General features: G+C 44.3%; 1 protein-coding gene across 5 annotated transcripts in view; it reads right to left on the minus strand.

The window, feature by feature from the left end:
• The window catches only part of ELMOD3 (ELMO domain containing 3), a 29,852-nt gene extending 11,784 nt beyond the window's left edge, over positions 1 to 18,068 (minus strand). For 2 of the 5 annotated variants that reach the window (XM_083588913.1, XM_083588917.1), the window contains exons 1-7: positions 17,009 to 17,112; positions 15,399 to 15,476; positions 13,412 to 13,481; positions 11,641 to 11,706; positions 5,335 to 5,426; positions 2,711 to 2,834; positions 574 to 696 (exon numbers count right to left, since the gene is read on the minus strand). In XM_083588913.1, coding sequence (XP_083445039.1) covers positions 574 to 696; positions 2,711 to 2,834; positions 5,335 to 5,426; positions 11,641 to 11,706; positions 13,412 to 13,481; positions 15,399 to 15,476; positions 17,009 to 17,098 — 643 coding nt within the window. In that variant the 5' untranslated portion in view covers positions 17,099 to 17,112. Of the gene's footprint in view, positions 1 to 573; positions 697 to 2,710; positions 2,835 to 5,334; positions 5,427 to 11,640; positions 11,707 to 13,411; positions 13,482 to 15,398; positions 15,477 to 17,008; positions 17,113 to 17,651; positions 17,784 to 17,845 lie in introns of those variants that run through there. The other 3 variants (XM_083588914.1, XM_083588916.1, XM_083588915.1) reach the window with 3 other exon arrangements.
• Positions 18,069 to 18,303: the final 235 nt, after the last annotated feature.

The raw sequence follows: 18,303 nt of genomic DNA on the forward strand, positions 1-18,303 counted from the left end.
CTGATACAGGACAGCAGTCAAAGCAGCCTCAAAAGCCCCAAAAGTGTTTTGACTGTTTTTACTGTTGTCCTGTATCTGTTGTTGAATACTTGCATTTGCAATCTGTAAAGCAATATATACATTTTAAAATAAATAAAATAACTCCCATTCCCTCCAAGGTAATGTGATGTTAGTATTAAACTATAACAGAATGTTAAATAAGAAACTCCTTACAAATCAAGTATATAATGTCTGTGGAAGCAGGCCTATAAGACAACTACCCAAACTCAAAATATTCAGGGTTTTTGAAATGTTACAGTGGTTCTTGCTGGATGTTTGGGATGAGGATTATTTCAAATAAAGTATCAAAAAAGGGAAGTGTGAGCAGCTTTTTAAAGGCTTCTGCTGTATCTTGCAAACAGGGAACTCACTGACCTTCCCCTGCAAATAAATGTACAGCATGCCAGATGGGAGCGGCCCATAGATCTTTCCTGGGGAAAAATGCATGTTCCTCTTCCACATGTTACAGCAGAAGCAAAAGTCATGCCATGCCAAGCTCGTATGAAGAATATTGTTCATGTACTTCCTCCATACCTTGAAATCCCAGGTCTTCCCAATGGGCTCCATAACGGGCACAATCAAAACGGGACCCCGTTAGTTTCTTGTAAATCGTTTGCAGGATCCTCATGTGCACTTTTTCATTGTTATCCAAGCCACCTGTTGAGGGAAATGCCGATTATTTTCTCTGCTTAAATGAGTCTCTACTCTAGATGCATAAGGCCCAAGTTTAATCCTTGGCATCTTTGCATAAAGATGTGTTCTCTGCCAAGCAGTGCCCTTGAGCGTTTTTAACCGAAGTGAGGAAGAGTGCAAAGAGCAAAGGAAGCAAGGCAAAATCAACTAAGACCAAGATCAGGCTCCAGCAAGACCATCTGAAACAAGGCAAGGTTCAGGTTCTGAAAAGGCAAAATCAACTGGAAGGGACAAGGGTCATGCAGTTCGACCCCCTGCAACACAGGAAAGTCAAGGCAAAGCAGGCAGCACCCTGTCTGCATCCATGTGATGTTAGGCAGAAGAGACATATCAGCAGGCTCCAATCACATTACAGTGGTACCTCGGGTTAAGTACTTAATTCGTTCCGGAGGTCCGTTCTTAACCTGAAACTGTTCTTAACCTGAAGCACCACTTTAGCTAATGGGGCCTCCCAGTGCTGCCGCGCCGCCGGAGCACGATTTCTGTTCTCATCCTGAAGCAAAGTTCTTAACCCGAGGTGCTATTTCTGCGTTAGTGGAGTCTGTAACCTGAAGCGTATGTAACCTGAAGCGTATGTAACCCGAGGTACCACTGTACAGTGGTACCTTGGTACTCAAAACAACTTGGAACCCAAACACTGCAAACCCGGAAGTAAGTGCTCTGGTTTGCGAACTTTTTTTGGAAGCCGAAAGTGCTCAGTTTTGAGTGTTACGCTTCCGATTTGAGTGCCACATGTTTTGAGTGTTATGCTGAGGTCTGTCTGTTTTTGCTACTTATTTTGAGTTTTTGTTTTGGCGGCTCTCTTTTTTTTGTTTTTTGTGATTGTGTGGAACCCAGTTCAGCTACTGATTGATTGTGGGACTGCAGTACATTGTTTATTGCTTTCATTTTATGGATCAATGGTCTCATGACATAGTAAACTTCAAGTCAAATGGTTGTTTTAGTGGTTGTTTTTAAAAGTCTGGAACGGATTAATCCATTGTGCATTACTTTCTATGGGAAAGTACGTCTTGGTTTTGGAACGCTTTAGTTTTGGAATGGACTTTTGGACCAGATTCAGTTTGAGAACCAAGGTACCACTGTACTTCAGCAGCAGGTCAGCCTAGATTTAAATAGAACTGGCTGTTGGAGGACAGCAACACAACCTCCACAGGCTGAAGAGGCACTGGCCAAAGGTACTCCTCTTGGGCTGCAGCTTCTAGACCAGTGGGGACACCCAGAGCCATTTCTGATGACAATTGCCTCTCCCACCCAGACACCACCTCCTCTCCCAGAGATGGGGAGTTGGGACTGCAGGGTCACAAAAGTATCTCAGGCAGCAGGGAGACCTCTGCCCAAACCATTGGGAGAGCTGTTGCCAATAAAAGCAGGGAACACTGGGCTAGAGGAAACAAAGGCCAGACAAAAGCAGTCTGCTGTGACTTTATATCAGGGGTGCGGAACCTGGAATCTCTTAGGTGTTGCTATATTCCAGCTTCCATCAACCCCAGCCAGCATGGTCTATAGCAGGCATAGGCAAATTCGGCCCTCCAGATGTTTTGAGACTACAACTCCCACCATCCCTGACCACTGGTCCTGTTAGCTAGGGATGATGGGAGTTGTAGTCCGGAGGGCCGAGTTTGCCTATGCCTGGTCTATGATCAGGGATAATGGGAGCTGGGAGTCCACCTGGAGGGCAAGAGATTCCCCAGCCCAACTTCACAGGACTGGATAAAACAGCTTTATACAAAGGTCAGACCATCATTCTATAGGGCTCAGTACTGTCTACACTAACTTGGTAGTGGCTGTCCAGAGTTTTCCACAGGAATCTTTCCCAGAGATGCCAAGGATTGAACCCGTGGCCTTCTTCTGCAGATGCTCTTCCCAAGAGCTGCAGCCCTTTCCAGATATTTAAGACATGGCAATATTAAGTAGGCGGACAGTCAGAAAACCGGCTACTGGGAAGATGCTATCCGCAGCCACAGGAAACAAAACTTACACTGGGCTATCGCCAAGGCTAAGTCCCTCTCACTTTGCAGCTGCTGGTGGAGACGGGGAGGGCCAAAAAGGAAATGGGCAACGGCGGCCAGTCCTCTCCTTCGCACCGTTGGCTGAATCTTTTTCTGAAACAAGGAAAGTTAGAAAGAATTTAAAAGTGTGATGGTACATAGGCAAAGTCCTCCCTAACAACACTGCTGAGAAAAGGGCAACAAACCATATCATATCAGTATTACGAGATCTTCATTGACTTCCAGGGTTGTTGTTTTTCCAAACTCAGATTGGCAAGGAGCGTTCTCCTGGAAGGCAATCTATGCATTATGTGCAGCTGACATTTCAGACCATAGTTTTCTCACAGGCAAAATCCTGGCCTGATCTCCCTCATACCCTGGGCTAGGTAACAAAAAGGACCACTATGAACCTGGCTGTGGATTGACATTACCCTTAGTAGACCTTCTTCCTGTTTCCCTGCCAAAGAGAGGATTTTTTTCTGTGGTGACAACCAAACTCTGGAACTCCTTCCTTAAGCATACCTGCCTAGGCTTTCCTCACTGCCATCTTTTAGGCATCAGACAAATTCTATTTTCATGGACCGTTTGGTGATACCTAAGATCTTTTTACTACCATTAGATATTTTTATCTTGTTGCTCATTTTGCTATTTTATCTTTTGTGATGTTTCTGGGTGGTTTTGAATCAGATAGGTGCATTTTTAAAAATAATAATAATACTAGTTTGTATGGTTTTGTTTTGTGCCTTGTGGGTGCTTTAAATCCCTTAGAGAAAGTAAATTTTACTACAGTGCCCTATATCAGATAATAATAATAATAATAATAATAATAATAATAATAATAATAATAATAGGCCACCCATCTGACTCAAGAATGGCTCACAACAAAATATTAAAAGCCAATAAGACATCAACCATTAAAAACTTTCCTGAACTGGGCTGCCTTCAGATGCCTTCTAAAAGTCAAATAGTTGTTTATCTGTCTGCCATCTGATGGGAGGGCATTCCAGAGGGCGGGTGCCACTACCGAGAAGGCCCTCTGCCTGGTTCCCTCTGCCTGGTTAGATACGGACACCTAACAATACAATCCTTCAACCATTTAACTTGGCTCTTAAGCGTGCTTCGTTCAGTCGAGGTTAATGGAAATAATGACTGTTAATTTACTTATAGGCAACAATTCTATATCTATATCTATATCTATATCTATATCTATATCTAAATCTATATCTATATCTATATAGATATATTAGAGGACCTGCTTTATGTCAATAGGCAGGGATTCTGAAGCACAAATAACTTGAAAACATCTAAACTCTCCTGTTACAGAAACCTATAGCCTAGAACCCAGCACGTTACAGCCCCATATACAGGTGAAACTCGGAAAATTAGAATATCGTGGAAAAGTTCGTTTATTTCAGTAATTCAACTGAAAAGGTGAAACTAATATATGAGATACTCATGACATGCAAAGCGAGATATGTCAAGCCTTTATTTGTTATAATTGTGGTGATCATGGCATACAGCTGATGAAAACCCCAAATTAACAATCTCAGAAAAATAGAATATTAAATGAAATCAGCAAAACAAGGATTGCAAATAGACCAGTATTGGACCTCTGAGAAGTAGAAGCACGCACATGTACTCAGTACTTGGTTTGGGCCCCTTTTGCATCAATTACTGCCTCAATGCGGCGTGGCATGGATGCTATCAGCCTGTGGCACTGCTGAGGTGTTATGGAAGACCAGGAAGCTTCAATAGCAGCCTTCAGCTCTTCTGCATTGCTCGGTCTCGTGTCTCTCTTCTGTCTCTTGGCAATGCCCCATAGATTCTCTATGGGGTTCAGGTCAGGCGAGTTTGCTGGCCAATCAAGCACAGTAATCCCATGGGCATTGAACCAGGTTTTGGTACTTTTGGCAGTGTGGGCAGGTTCCAAAGTCCTGCTGGAAAATGAAGTTGGCATCCCCATAAAACTTGTCTGTGGAAGGAAGCATGAAGTGCTCCAAAATCTCCTGGTAGACAGCTGTGTTGACCCTGGACTCAATGAAGCACAGTGGACTAACACCAGCTGATGGCATGGCTCCCCAAATCAACACAGACTGTGGAAATGTCACACTGGACTTCAAGCATCTGGCATTGTGTGCCTCCCCATTCTTCCTCCAGACTCTGGGGCCTTGGTTTCCAAATGAGATGCAAAAGCTGCTTTCATCAGAAAAGAGATTTGGGGAGCCATGTCATCAGCTGGTGTTGGTCCACTGTGCTTCATTAAGTCTAGGGTCAACGCAGCCATCTACCAGGAGATTTTGGAGCACTTTGCTGATTTCATTTAATATTAATAAATAAATGAACTTTTCCACGATATTCTAATTTTCCAAGTTTCACCTGTATCTGTTAGCAAAAAGGAGACGGGGTGGCGGAAAGGAAGGGAACTAGCTAAATCATGGAGATTTAAGCTCCTGGGCTCTGGTAACTCTATCTCTCCCTGACAAAATGAAATAGGAATAAGAGTACCTCGGAAGTGCTTTAAGAGCCAAACAGGAACCATCAATGCAGCATTTTCAATGCCTAAAATATTTAAGCAGTACGGCTGTTAAATCAATCCTAGTTGGCACATACATACCCTGCAGTCTGAGAGATCTGCTGTTTGGAAGTATTGCAATGCTTCATTGAAAGAGATTAAGGGTATTGGCCCTAGAGGCCTCTCCACAATTCCTACAGTCACAAAGAAGAGAAGAGCATTTCTTTAATTCATGTTCATCCCACTGTTCCTCCCAGTGGAGTCTTACAATATTAAAACAACATTTAAAAAAACAACAGCCACCTATTTTTAAGAAGTATTGTACTGGAATTTGTGTTATATTTATTTACCCATGCAGACATGATCTGGAACCAGGGAGAAACAGTAGCATAGCCAAGTCTGCCAATAACACCTAGTTATAGTCAAGAGCATACGAAGGATCTCTTCAAGTTGAGTGAAGACGCAATGGATTTGCAGATGAGATTCAACATATGTAAGTGTAAAGCGATGCACACGGAGAGAAAAATAAAATCTAAAATTCACACATATGCTGATGGGGTCTGATTTGTCTGAGAAGGTCTTATGGTTGTAAGCAGATAACTTAATCAAAATGTCAGTTCGTACTGTAGTAGTGTGAGCTCAGAACTGGGAATCGTTAGGAAAGGGACGAAAAATACAACTGCAAGAACCATAATGCCCTTATATAAATCAATGGGGCAATCCCATTTGAAATGCCATGTGCAGGTCTGGTTGTCTCATTTCAGAAAGGATACTGTCAATTGGGAAAAGACAGAAAAGGAGGCAATGAAAGCAATCAGAGGGCTGGATCAGTTACAAATGAGAAAAATGTGTTTGACTTTAGTCTCAAACCTTTGAAAGCTGAACTAAGGGGCAGGGTAATGTTAATTGCATGAATGCAATTAACGTGTGTTGTTGTTCTTATGTTAATAGCTGTGGGAAAGCTTCAGCAGCCTTGGAACTGTAGTGGGGGAAGTTTAACTCACTCCCTGACATAGTCCAAGTGAAGCTGCTATTTACGTTTCAAGGGAAGTTTCCATTGACAATGGGAGAGGCAGATTTTGTAGGACTGTGGCAGGGAAGGAAAGAGTTACAATCTCCCCCCCCCAAAAAAAAAACCCACCTTCATAGTTCCAAGGATGCTCAAGCTTCCCAGGACTACTATTTATGTAACAGAAACTGTGCACGTTAATTGCATCCACACAGTTAAAATTGTGTCTAGTTCAGCCCTAGTGAGGGATATGAATGACAGGAGTGAAGAACAGCTCTACAAAATTATGATTCTTTCTGAAACAGCGGAAGAATCCACAAACAATCATCAAGTTTCCATCATATCAAATCTATGATCTTATTTCAGATTTAATCATTTGCTAATGTCCTGAAAACAATCAACTCTACGGCCTAGACCAGCGCAATGCAAACTGCAAGCTTTGGTTTATCTCGACGTTTGCTTCAATGGGCAGCTTTTATATATAAATATCTTACAGGCAGGTTTTATATAAATACTGTTATGTGTGTATGTGGATAGATAGATAGATAGATAGATAGATAGATAGATAGATAGATAGATAGATGGATGATAGATAGACAGACAGATGGTAGATAGATGATAGTTATCAAGCATATGTATCTTGACACAAATATGCAGTTGATGTCATTCACTTGACCTTTTAGAAGCCTCAAAACTGATAGATATGCTCAGAGTAATTCAGGACGAATTAGCACAGCAGGCTTATCTGGGCTGCACAGGTTGGTCACATTACTCTATGTTTGCAGGCCACCTTTGTCTGGCCTTTTAAAAAAAACTTTTAAAAAAACCTTTCATTTTTCACAAAGGAAAAAGAAATAACTTTACAAATTTTAACATAACGATAAATTACTTTGATTTCTGGTTCAAGCTGCTTAATATACTTATGTGGATTACAGTGCGCAACTTGCTCAGCGTTACATAGGTGAGCATGGAAACAAACGCAGCACCATTTTGTGTTCAGAGACAGGGAAACTGGGAGCGTGCACCCTCCATGCTCACGCTTTGCTCTTTGAGCTGAAACCATAGAGAAAGTGGAAACAGAGAAGAGACAACCTAAAGCATCGTTCAGCAGGAGTCCTTGTTGTTTAGATCGCTCTCTTACCATTTTCAGCAAGCGGAAGCTTTCGGCTGAGCCTGCGTGTTCTCCTTTGCGAAAGACCACAGTTCCAACTTCTGCAGCAAGAACTTTTGAGAGCAACGCAAGCAACAAGGCTTTGGTCTCGGGCAACTTTAATGTTTCTTTTTTGAAAGGCAAGCAATACAATTTTAATGCCAGGGTGTGTGCGAGAGAGCTAAGTTCCCCTGGGAGGTTCAGCTGGTGCCTTCATTACAGATCTTTAGGAGCCAGGAGAAAATAGTCCTCATCTCTCAGTCCTCTGGCTGATTAAACAATCAGGAGCAGGGTTCTTGTTTTGCTTGTTATTATGTTATTGCTATAGAAATAATAAAACTGAAAATTGAAATGTGTTTGAGAAGGGCTGAGTTTGCAAGAGAACCATGAGAGCAGGGGCGTACCTAGGGGTTAGTTAGGTTGGCCTCTGCCAAGGGTGCAGGCACAAAAATTGCTCCATTTCAGTGTGGCTTGACATGGCAAAAAATAATAATAATAATAAATTTTATTTATACCCTGCCCTCCCCGGCCAGAGCCGGGCTCAGGGCAGCTAACACCAATAAAATTTCAGTAAAAACATAATAAGGAAAAAAGAAAAAAAATTAAAATAGAGGTTAAAATGCAATTTAAAATGCAGCCTCATTTTAAAAGTCAAAACCATAAGGGGAGGGAAACATAAGGATCAGACTGAGTCCAAACCAAAGGCCAGGTGGAACAGCTCTGTCTTGCAGGCCCTGCGAAAAGATGTCAAGTCCCACAGGGCCCTAGGCTCTTGTAACAGAGCGTTCCACCAAGTTGGGGCCAGTACTGAAAAGGCCCTGGCCCTTGTTGAGACCAACCTAACCACCTTGTGACTTGGGACCTCCAAAATGTTGTCATTTGTGGACCTTAAGGTCCTCCGCAGGGCATACCAGGAGAGGCGGTCCCATAGGTACGTGGGTCCTAGGCCACATAGAGCTTTAAAGGTCTGCCTGCCAGTCCACATGAACTCCGCAGGTCATTCCTCTGCTGCTCTGGGAGGCCAGACAAGGTGCACAGGCTCTTTCTGGCTGCCTCAGTGGAGGAATCCAGTTGCTGGTGTGAGCCATCGCAGCAGCCCTTGCAGGACCCCCCTCTCCAATTAGCCAGTGGCGCTATTAGATGTGCGAGTGGAGCGCCCATCAGAGCTCAGAGGGAAGAGAGATGGAGAGAGTGGGCAAGAGTTGCAGGAGGAGAAAAAGGGAAAGGAGGCAGGCAGGTGCACCGACAGAGGAGCAGAGTAGACCCAACCCCAATGGATGCAGAGGAAGTCACTGGCAGAGCGCGAAAGGTGACAAAAAGCAAACTTTTTGAGTTTCTGGTCCATGGTCTCTCCCAGCTTTGGAAGCACTGATACATCTCCTTGCCGAGGGCGCAAGGGAGCCTAGGTACACAGAACAACATGCAAGTGCTATTGCCTTAACTGTTAAGAACAAAGGAAGGTTGGAAATATAAGGAAGATGTTGTGCCTTGTGATTAAACCAGTAGAAGCTAGCAGAAGGAAGTGTCGCCATACATGTATGTTGCTTGCAAATGTATAAATGCTTGTGTTTTTGTCATATTTGGTGTGCTACCCCTCAAGTACTTGCAGTTGGGGTTGTATTGCCATGGCCTTGCAATGCCTTCATAAACATCGTCTTTGACTGACAATAGGAGTCTGGATCTTACAGGCCAACCAGGCTGAACCCACAGGGTATTGGGTGTGCATTTTTGTGTTTTTATACTGTAAACCACTCAGTGATCCCTCTTCAAAATACCTTTCCTGCTCGTCTCACAGAAAGTAAGTGAAGGTAAATTAAGCGAAGGTTTCAATAGTGCGTCATCTATCAAGTACACCTCTATCAAAAAGGAAAAAAAGGGGGGAAAGACCTTTAAGAGGGTAAAACTCCAAAGTGAATTTGTGCAGCATCGCTTTCTTTCTTTCACCTCTACTTAGTTAACTTATCTATGAGCCCAATTACGTGCCCATTTACTTGAAAGTAAGCCCTATTGGACTTTTTTCCTGTTGGTATACGAGGGTGAACACACCGATGGTTATTGCAATTCTGCACGGCGTGGAGAGAGAAGTTCTCTCCCTTCCTAATAACATTTGAACCTGGAGTCCTCCAACGAGGCCGAAAAGTAGAAGATTAAGGACAGATAAAAAGGAAGTGCTTCTTCACACAGCTAACAGTGGGGTTTGCCGCCTCAAAGTTGGTGGTGACAGCCATCAACTTAAGATGGCTTTGAAAGAGGATTAGACAAATGCATGGATAAGTCTATCAAGGGCCAGGAGGCGAAAAGCTGCCTCCAGGATCAGAGGCTGTGTGCCTCTCTGCGGAGAAGTTGCCGGAAAACAACAGCAGGAGGGGGATACTGTCTTCCTGCACTGCTTGTGAGCTTCCCAGAGGAATTTGGGATGTGGGAACTGGACTACATAGATCTGTAGTCTGATCCAGCAAGGTTCTTACGTTCTTAACAAGCATGCCTGGGATCAGAGCTGGGGAAAGCACAATAAATGTTTAAACAAGAGGACTAGATTGACTCAAACATGTACTTGGTTGTGTTTGTTAAGTAAATTATGTTACCTACAATTGGTTTTCCCCCACCGAGAAGTGTCAGCCTGAAATGGTGCCTATAATATGGCCAGAGGCAGATTTCAGATCCTGCTCTTTTATGAAAACGATAGGATTTTATGCAGGAAGCCTCACCACAATCTCATTAAGGCTGCAATCTGTAATCTTAACCTTTAATTCTACAATCAATTAAAGAATGAAGCCACTTTAATCCTGCAGTCCTTTCTTCATAAAAAGCAGAGCTTCAGTTTACATACCACAGGTTCGGTTAGAATCCCATTCTGAAATTCTGGTCTTAATAACAAAAAAAAGTCTGCCACAATTTCAGCTAACCCAGCACACTTTTCAACATGGACCAGGAAGTTTACCTTTTTAAAAATAGCTTTTATCAAGTATGTTCATTATATTTTAAGCTTTCCTGTTAAATAGTCTTATGTACTCTCTCAAGTCCTGCCACCCTAGCAGTTCAAAAGCACGTCAAAGTGCAAGTAGATAAATAGGTACCGCTCCGGCGGGAAGGTAAATGGCATTTCCGTGCACTGCTCTGGTTCGCCAGAAGCGGCTTAGTCATGCTGGCCACATGACCCGGAAGCTGTACGCCGGCTCCCTCAGCCAATAAAGAGAGATGAGCGCCGCAACCCCAGAGTCAGCCACGACTGGACCTAATGGTCAGGGGTCCCTTTACCTTTACTCTCTCAAGACCCCATTGTTATCACCTTTAACATTGGCCCATTTCAATTTATGAACTCTGGATAATTCACTCTTCACATATTCCATGGTCGCAGGGTCTGACTCTGTCTGCCTTTAATAACTGTACATCTTATTTTTTTTAATAAAAAAATCCATACCTAAATATTGATAAAGAACAATGCTATTGGTCCATTTAAATTTGTTGCCATCCAGAAGTTTTGAAGGTAGATTTGAGAGGGTTGAAGCAACATTAATCCTGATGCAGTTCTCCCTGCCCTCCACATTAAATTGCATATATATATATATCTGAATATGAAGCATATAGTAAGTGTATGTGTACACACACACAAACACACACATTCAGAAATGCCATGGTGGAAGAATGATTGCATAGTGCACATGCAGGCATGGTTTGTATAGAACACTAAATCCATGGTTTGTTTAGCTTAATTGTGGTTTGTTTGTATGTCCAAACCCACCCCAGCTAACTATAGTATCTGTGTTAGGTTTCTTGTGACGTTCAAATCCATTATCCCCATTTGTTTTGATGCCATGCCCCAGGACATGTGACAATGATACAAAGCAAACCATGGTTACTTTGCTCATTTATGAGACTGATCCTGGTTTGTTCAACAAACGTGGTTAAAATCACACCTGAGTTTGCCTACTAGGTTTTTCATGAGTACTGAGTTTCCCCCATTATCATAGCATTAAACATACCAGTAAGCAGCAGCTTATTTAATTGACTGAACAAAATACTTGAAGCACTAGTAACTTATACATAGCTAATGCTTTATAACTTGATAATTCCCAGACTGAATCACATCCAACATTTTCACACCCACTACATACTATTCTTAGACATGTTTCCTGCTCTTTGACAGTACCTCCAGCACTTGCTTTTCTTACAGTCATCTAAATTAATCTATTGCCATGTTTAACTGGTCCCAACAGCGAAGGAAATGTCATTGCCGTTGCTTTCATACCTTCCGAATGGATGTTTGCCACACTGTCCCATTCTTCTCGGGCTCGCAGAACCTCCTCACTAATATCTAGCAACAAAGAGAAAGAGAGAGATGAGACAAAACATGGAACCGCTTCTAAAAGAGCAGTTTTAAGGTGAAAAGCGGCTCCTGTTTTTTGAAAAAAATAAGTCCTTGCCTTGACTGACAATAAATTTTGACTATTTTGTGCGACAAGCCAGGGAAAAGGCCACAGCTCAGTGACAGAGCATCTTCTCTGCATGCAGAAGATCCCAGGTTTAATCCCTGGCATATACAGAGAGGGCTGGGAGAGACCCCCTGTCTGAAACCTTGACTGAGCTGCTGTCAGTCAGTGTAGACAATAATGAACTAGATGGATCAATGGTCAGACTTTGTATAAGACACTTTCTTATGTTCATAAGGCAATCTGCTTGCACTGGATAGCAGCTAATGTCTTTCCTCCATGGCAGGTACAGAGCCCCGGCTTCTGAGGCACAGCGGCAGGTGGGTTGGTCTAGTGGGCAGGTGAACAGAGGCAGTGGGTGAGGAGCCTGTTGGAGACAGGCTCCGCTCCCCCTCTGTGCAGGCTCCACATGTGCCCCCTTGCTGCCCGGTCCACCAGGGAGGCGCAACACTTGCGCTGCCCCAGGTTCTAGCAACCCACGCTACACCACTGAGAGGAAGAGATGAGAAGCAAGGGCCAACTCCAGTGACTTGACCAAGAGGCCAGCTCCACTGGGCTCTTCCTTAACTGTCACCTAGCAGCAGCCATTCCATCAGGCAGCAACAGAGGGAGAGATGGAAAATGGGGTCCATGCCGTTGGATCTGAAAGACCAGTTCCATTCAGCTGCCACTTTTCCTCAGCTGTTTCCATTCAAGCTAGTCATTTGTAACTTTAAGAACTGGTGCCTGAATTTGTGGCTTCCTCAGCTCTCCACCCCTCATTTTCGTAGTTGTGTCTTTCAGACTGTAAGCTGCAGAGACTGTGTTTGCGATCTTATGTAAATCAAACTCTGAAACACGGGTATTTCAATGGACGCAAACACACCCACCCACAGCCAATGGTGACTGCTCTCCATTACTATCATGAAGGCTTTGTACTCACAGCAAACAAGTTGTTTGACTTATCTGCTATGATCAAAAGCTGTAAGTACACAACTTTCTCATTAAATATCATAATAACATAAAAAGAGACCTGCTGGATTATGCCAAAGGCCCATCAAGTCCAGCATCCTGTACCCACAGTGGCTAAACAAATGCATATAAGAATTCCACAAACAGGACCAAATTCCTACAGGCCTCTCCGCAGTAACAATTCCTGGCAGCTGTCATTCAGAGGCATAATGCCTCCAACAGTAACATTCACTAGGTTTCACCCAAGGGCAACACTTACTTACTTTGAAATTTTGGGTTCCACCTCTCCACAATGCCTTATGGCAGCTTACAATAAAATAAAATAATAATAATAATAATAATAATAATAATAATAATAATAATAATACAATGATGCCCATAACCCTGCCCACACTCCAGTCAAAATAGCATCCAGGATTAAAATATTGTTTAAGAGCATCAGATTCCTAACACAGGAGCTAAATTAGCAAAGGATGGTTTGGTTAAGCTCACCCGAAGAATTAAAACAATCTTCTCAGTGGGATCAAAGGTATATGACCCAGTTGCTGACAGGATGATGACTATAGCTCCTTCGGTGTGCCATTTCATCAGAAAAGAAACAGAACTCACAGCGGAACATTCAGCTAACTGGAACCATACCTGCTTCTCTGCATCCGTTGGGTGTTGCTGACAGAGACTGCAAGAGTCCATTCTGCTTCAAGGCAGAAATCTGAAAGAGGGAGAAGTCATCAGAATGTAAAATGCCACATTAACCTGTTGATGGACTTCTGCAAAATATTGTCAAGGCTAATGCATCTGAATGCCTTTGGGCTGAGATCGGGGCTACTTGGCAAACTGCTACCGCCAGCTTCGATTTAAAGTCAGCTTTGGAATTGGTGCCATCCTGTCCGCCGATTTCCATGCAGACAATTAAGCGATGGCGGAAGCAGCTAAGAAATCATACTAGCATGGAAGAGCTAACTGGGCTGGGTGGGAGAATGAGGACTCCAACCACTATTTCTTAGACTGAACTGCCCCCAAACGTGTTGTTGTGATATAGCTCTGGCTGCTGTCACTCATACCCTAATAACATTAATTCAGACGATACTACTGCACGTGCGGCTGCCTTTGGAAAGTGTTTAGAAATAGCAACTGGTTCAGACTATGGGAGCAAGAGTGTTAACTGGAGCTGCCCACATAAAGTATAGTATTTCAGTTTTATGGCAACTGCACCAGTGTCTGGTAGGCATTTAGGCCCAACGCACAGTGCTGGTTTTGACCTTTAAAGTCCTAAGTGGTTTGGGGCTGGGACAGCTTCTCCCATGATTCTATCCACTCACTTAGATCATACTTGGTGCCCTCATCCGTCTCCTCCTGTCACACAAAATGTAAGATTATGCTGTTCCATGAGACAGGGCCTTTTCAATGGTAGCACCTAAATTGTGGAACTCTCATCGTAGACAGACATACACGGCTACCTCATTAATAGGGTTCAGGTGACAGGAAACTATTTCAGAGGAGACTAGATAATCATTTGGCTGGCTTTGGCTGTGATCACAGCAGTAATCTTTATAATGTGGCTTTTTTCAGGAGCATCATGCTATACTGCTGCTAAGTTGCTTCATAAATACTAACGGATGGAAAGCTGAGTTACTTTTTAAAAATAATTGCAAAGGACTTTACCTTGAAAAGCGCTATAGACATTGTGAACAGTGTACTTGTGTATCAATTCATCCATGTCTTTACCATTTCAAATGCTGCAGGTGCTCTATAAGAGGCTTCCCTTCAAGGTTTTGGGGAAGGTATGACTGACCACAAGAAGCAATAGCTGTCTGCCTCCTATAGAAATAGGCCTCCTACTGCCTCCTACTCTACGTTCCATTTAAATTCCCAAGAACTACTAAGGGTGCAAGGGACGCAGGTGGCGCTGTGGGTTAAACCACAGAGCCTAGGACTTGCCAATCAGAAGGTCGTTGGTTCGAATCCCCGCGACGGGGTGAGCTCCCGTTGCTTGGTCCCTGCTCCTGCCAACCTAGCAGTTCGAAAGCACGTTAAAGTGGAAGTAGATAAATAGGTACCACTCCGGCGGGAAGGTAAATGGCATTTCCGTGCGCTGCTCTGGTTCGCCAGAAGTGGCTTAGTCATGCTGGCCACATGACCCGGAAGCTGTATGCCGGCTCTCTCAGCCAATAAAGTGAGATGAGCGTCGCAACCCCAGAGTCGGTCACGACTGGACCTAATGGTCAGGGGTCCCTTTACCTTTACCTTACTAAGGGTGCCTGCTTAAAAATACCACATCTGCATATTTACAAGGAAACTATTAGCTGCACTGGGGCAGCATTCCCCAACATGGCACCCACCAGATCCTTTGGACTACAACTCCCATCAGCTCCAGCCACCACAGAAGGCAGAACTAGTGCAATGAAAAATCCACACCTTACTATGCTGGCAGAAACAAAATTCCTTATTAATATTCCATTACTGCAGATTTAAGTATGTTGGTTACAGGCACTTGACCACACCTACAACTGTGGTGCTATATAGGGATTGGCTGTCTGAACAGCTGGTGCAGCATAGTGGCCGACAGTGCAGGCCAGGAAGTCTCCAGTTCAAATTTTGCCTCGGCCAGGTAAGAGATTACACTTACATGCAAAGCTTTGTACGCTGGAAAAGAAACCGCTTGTTCTTCATTCTGGTAGTTGCCAGTGGTGCATCGGTTCATACCCTAATGGAAACAATGAAATCATAGAGTCACCAGAGAATGAATTATCATCTCGGAGTCCCAAAGGCACCCAGGTTTCTATGAGGAAACGGAGAACATGGTTAAGCTTTATGCAGAGCTGTACCGGGGAAGATTTATCAGTTGTTTAACATAACAGAAACTAAAGAACAAGGAACCACACTTTGGATTTAGTGCGAATTGCGCAGGGCCAAAAACCACTATCAGGTCACCTAGTCTTGGGGGACCAAATTAAGAGCAAAAGTGTGGTGGTTGAATACAAAAGGCAGGGGAAATATTTATGTATGAGTGGATGAGAGATGCCACTCATGCAAACGCCCTCCAAGAGTACTCAGATGAAAGCAGGTGTACCTGCTTTATACTGAATGAAAGAGAACCTCTCCACATCCACAAACCAAAGCAGATGACTGCACACAGGACCAGCTGGTAACCACACAAAAGCTGCCCTAAGCTCTTTTGCATCCTATTTTTCTATCAAAGAAAATGAATACAGAGTTTCCACCCCAAAACATAAAGCATATTAGACAATCGTTAAGTTTAGATCAGGGGTAGGCAACCCGCATCCTGCCCAATGGTCCTAGACTCTCTTCGTCCCCAACCACACATGATGTTGAGTTGAGAATCCTGAGGTTCTCCATTCCTGATTCAGATATTTGTTTGTTAAACGCCAAGCTCATTTTCAGTATATTATCTTAGTAGGCCCTTGCAAGACATCTAGCCCAGTGTTGTTATCCCCATATTACAGATATGAAGACTAAGGTCCAGAGAGGGTAGCTTATCTTAAGCCCCACCCCCAGCTCAGTTCACAGCTGAAGTGAGATTTGAACTGCAGCTTCCTAGATCTCATTCTCTTAGCCACTATCTCTCATACCACAATGGCATGTTTTTTCCCCTAATACATACAGATGTTCTAATTTTCTGATTTTTCCAAAGGTTCAGTACATTCTAGTGAACTTGCAGTTCCCAACACTGCGAAAAGGGTAGTGTTCCGCCAGATGAAGTTGGAAGCTACACTCTCCAACCTAAGAGCTTCCGCATGAAAATTCAACATTTTGGGGAACATTTTTACTCCTACCACACCTATGCTTTTAACAACTGCACAGGCAGAAACCAGCAGGTACAAGCTTCTCATCTAGAGATCTGCAGCTTACCTTCACACACACCCATTTTTTTAACAACAGAAAAGAACAGTTGCAATTTCTCCAACCCTCTTCCCCTCTGTGTTGTAGCAAGATGTGCTGCACAGCAGGCGGGAGGAAGGCAAAGGGGGCAAAATAAAAGCCTTAGAGAAGCATCAGTTGCATCAGGCAATTTGAAGGTGCACACATGGCCTTCAGGTTGCTGCCTAGGGGAAGCCTTTCCTACTACAGTGGTACCTCGGGTTAAGTACTTAATTCGTTCCGGAGGTCCGTTCTTAATCTGAAACTGTTCTTAACCTGAAGCACCACTTTAGCTAACGGGGCCTCCTGCTGCTGCCGTGCCGATTTCTGTTCTCATCCTGAAGCAAAGTTCTTAACCTGAGGTAATATTTCTGGGTTAGCAGAGTCCGTAACCTGAAGCGTATGTAACCCGAGGTACCACTGTACTTGAATATCCATGCCAACCATTTCGATGGCCAATTCTGGTAGAAGGGAGGAAGAGAAAAATAAAAGTGTTACCAATCGCTTCTTTGGCTTTCTGAGGGACATGCATACCAAGGCTTCTTTTCCTTTTTTTGCAACCCAAACTCAGCCCTGGTACTTCTCAGGTGGGCACCACTGCCATTCTTAAGAGAACGACGGAGGTGTTCACAAGGAGTTCCGGCACCCCCTTTTTCCACCCCCCTAGAAAAATAGCCCTGTGCATAACCACAAAATATACCCGCTAAGCTGACAGTGAACACAACAAGCTTCCTCAGAAAAAGACACTGGCTGCTATGAGGCCAATCTAAATTCAGCAAAACTGGACAACCCCCCCCACCATGCCACCCCTCCCCCCAAAAAAACTGATCCCCCTTTACTCCCCTCCCCCTTTCAAACAGCCCCTCCCACTGTGGCCCCCAAACTAATAAGTCCTACTTGCCACCCCCCAAAAATATATCCCCGCCCACCATGGCCCCCAAACCAATACGGTTGTCCTGCCGTCCCCCCCCTTTTTACTCTTTTCCTTAAGGTCAGATACCTGGGAAGGAAGGGTAACGCACGCAGACACACACAAGCCCGTACACGCCCCCTTCCCCCTATACAGCGACATAGTTGCATAGGTAGTGACACGTGTCTACTCATTCCCACATTCGCAGTCGCGCGTCACGCCCCCCCCCGCCTCCCTCAGTTTCCCCTGCCCTTCCCCACACATCTCCCCCACAAATAACGCACCCACGGAGGCGTCATCCCCGACAAGCCGGACCGAACGACGGGCTTCCCCCTCCCCCCGCCTCAGTTTTTCCTCCAATCTGTGCTCTGTTGCTAACCCCCCCTCCTGTAACACCCACACAGGCAAACGCGCGTGCGCGTCCCTTTGCATGCCGGGAGTTGTAGTCCCAGCGTCCTCGGATTGGGCAGAGCAGCCTTTCCTTCTTCATTCCGCCGCGTAAAGTCAGCTGCGATGGTGGCGGGGGGGGGGGGGGCGCGTTTGCTGCTCCGCTCTGCTCAGTACGATTGAGCTTGCGCGACTCCCCAGTCCGCTAGCCCTGCGGAAGGTTGTTGTGCATGATCAAGAGTGAGCTCCTACAACAAAAGTGTCTCTCGCGAAATGTAAAACGAACTGTGAAAAAGACTCCGAGTTGAAAAGTGGAGAGAGACCATAGATGTACCTTTCACTCTTTACCTGATTG

Source organism: Podarcis filfolensis, assembly GCF_964270895.1.
Source record: "Podarcis filfolensis genome assembly, chromosome: 15".
In the NCBI taxonomy this organism is placed as follows: domain Eukaryota; kingdom Metazoa; phylum Chordata; class Lepidosauria; order Squamata; family Lacertidae; genus Podarcis; species Podarcis filfolensis.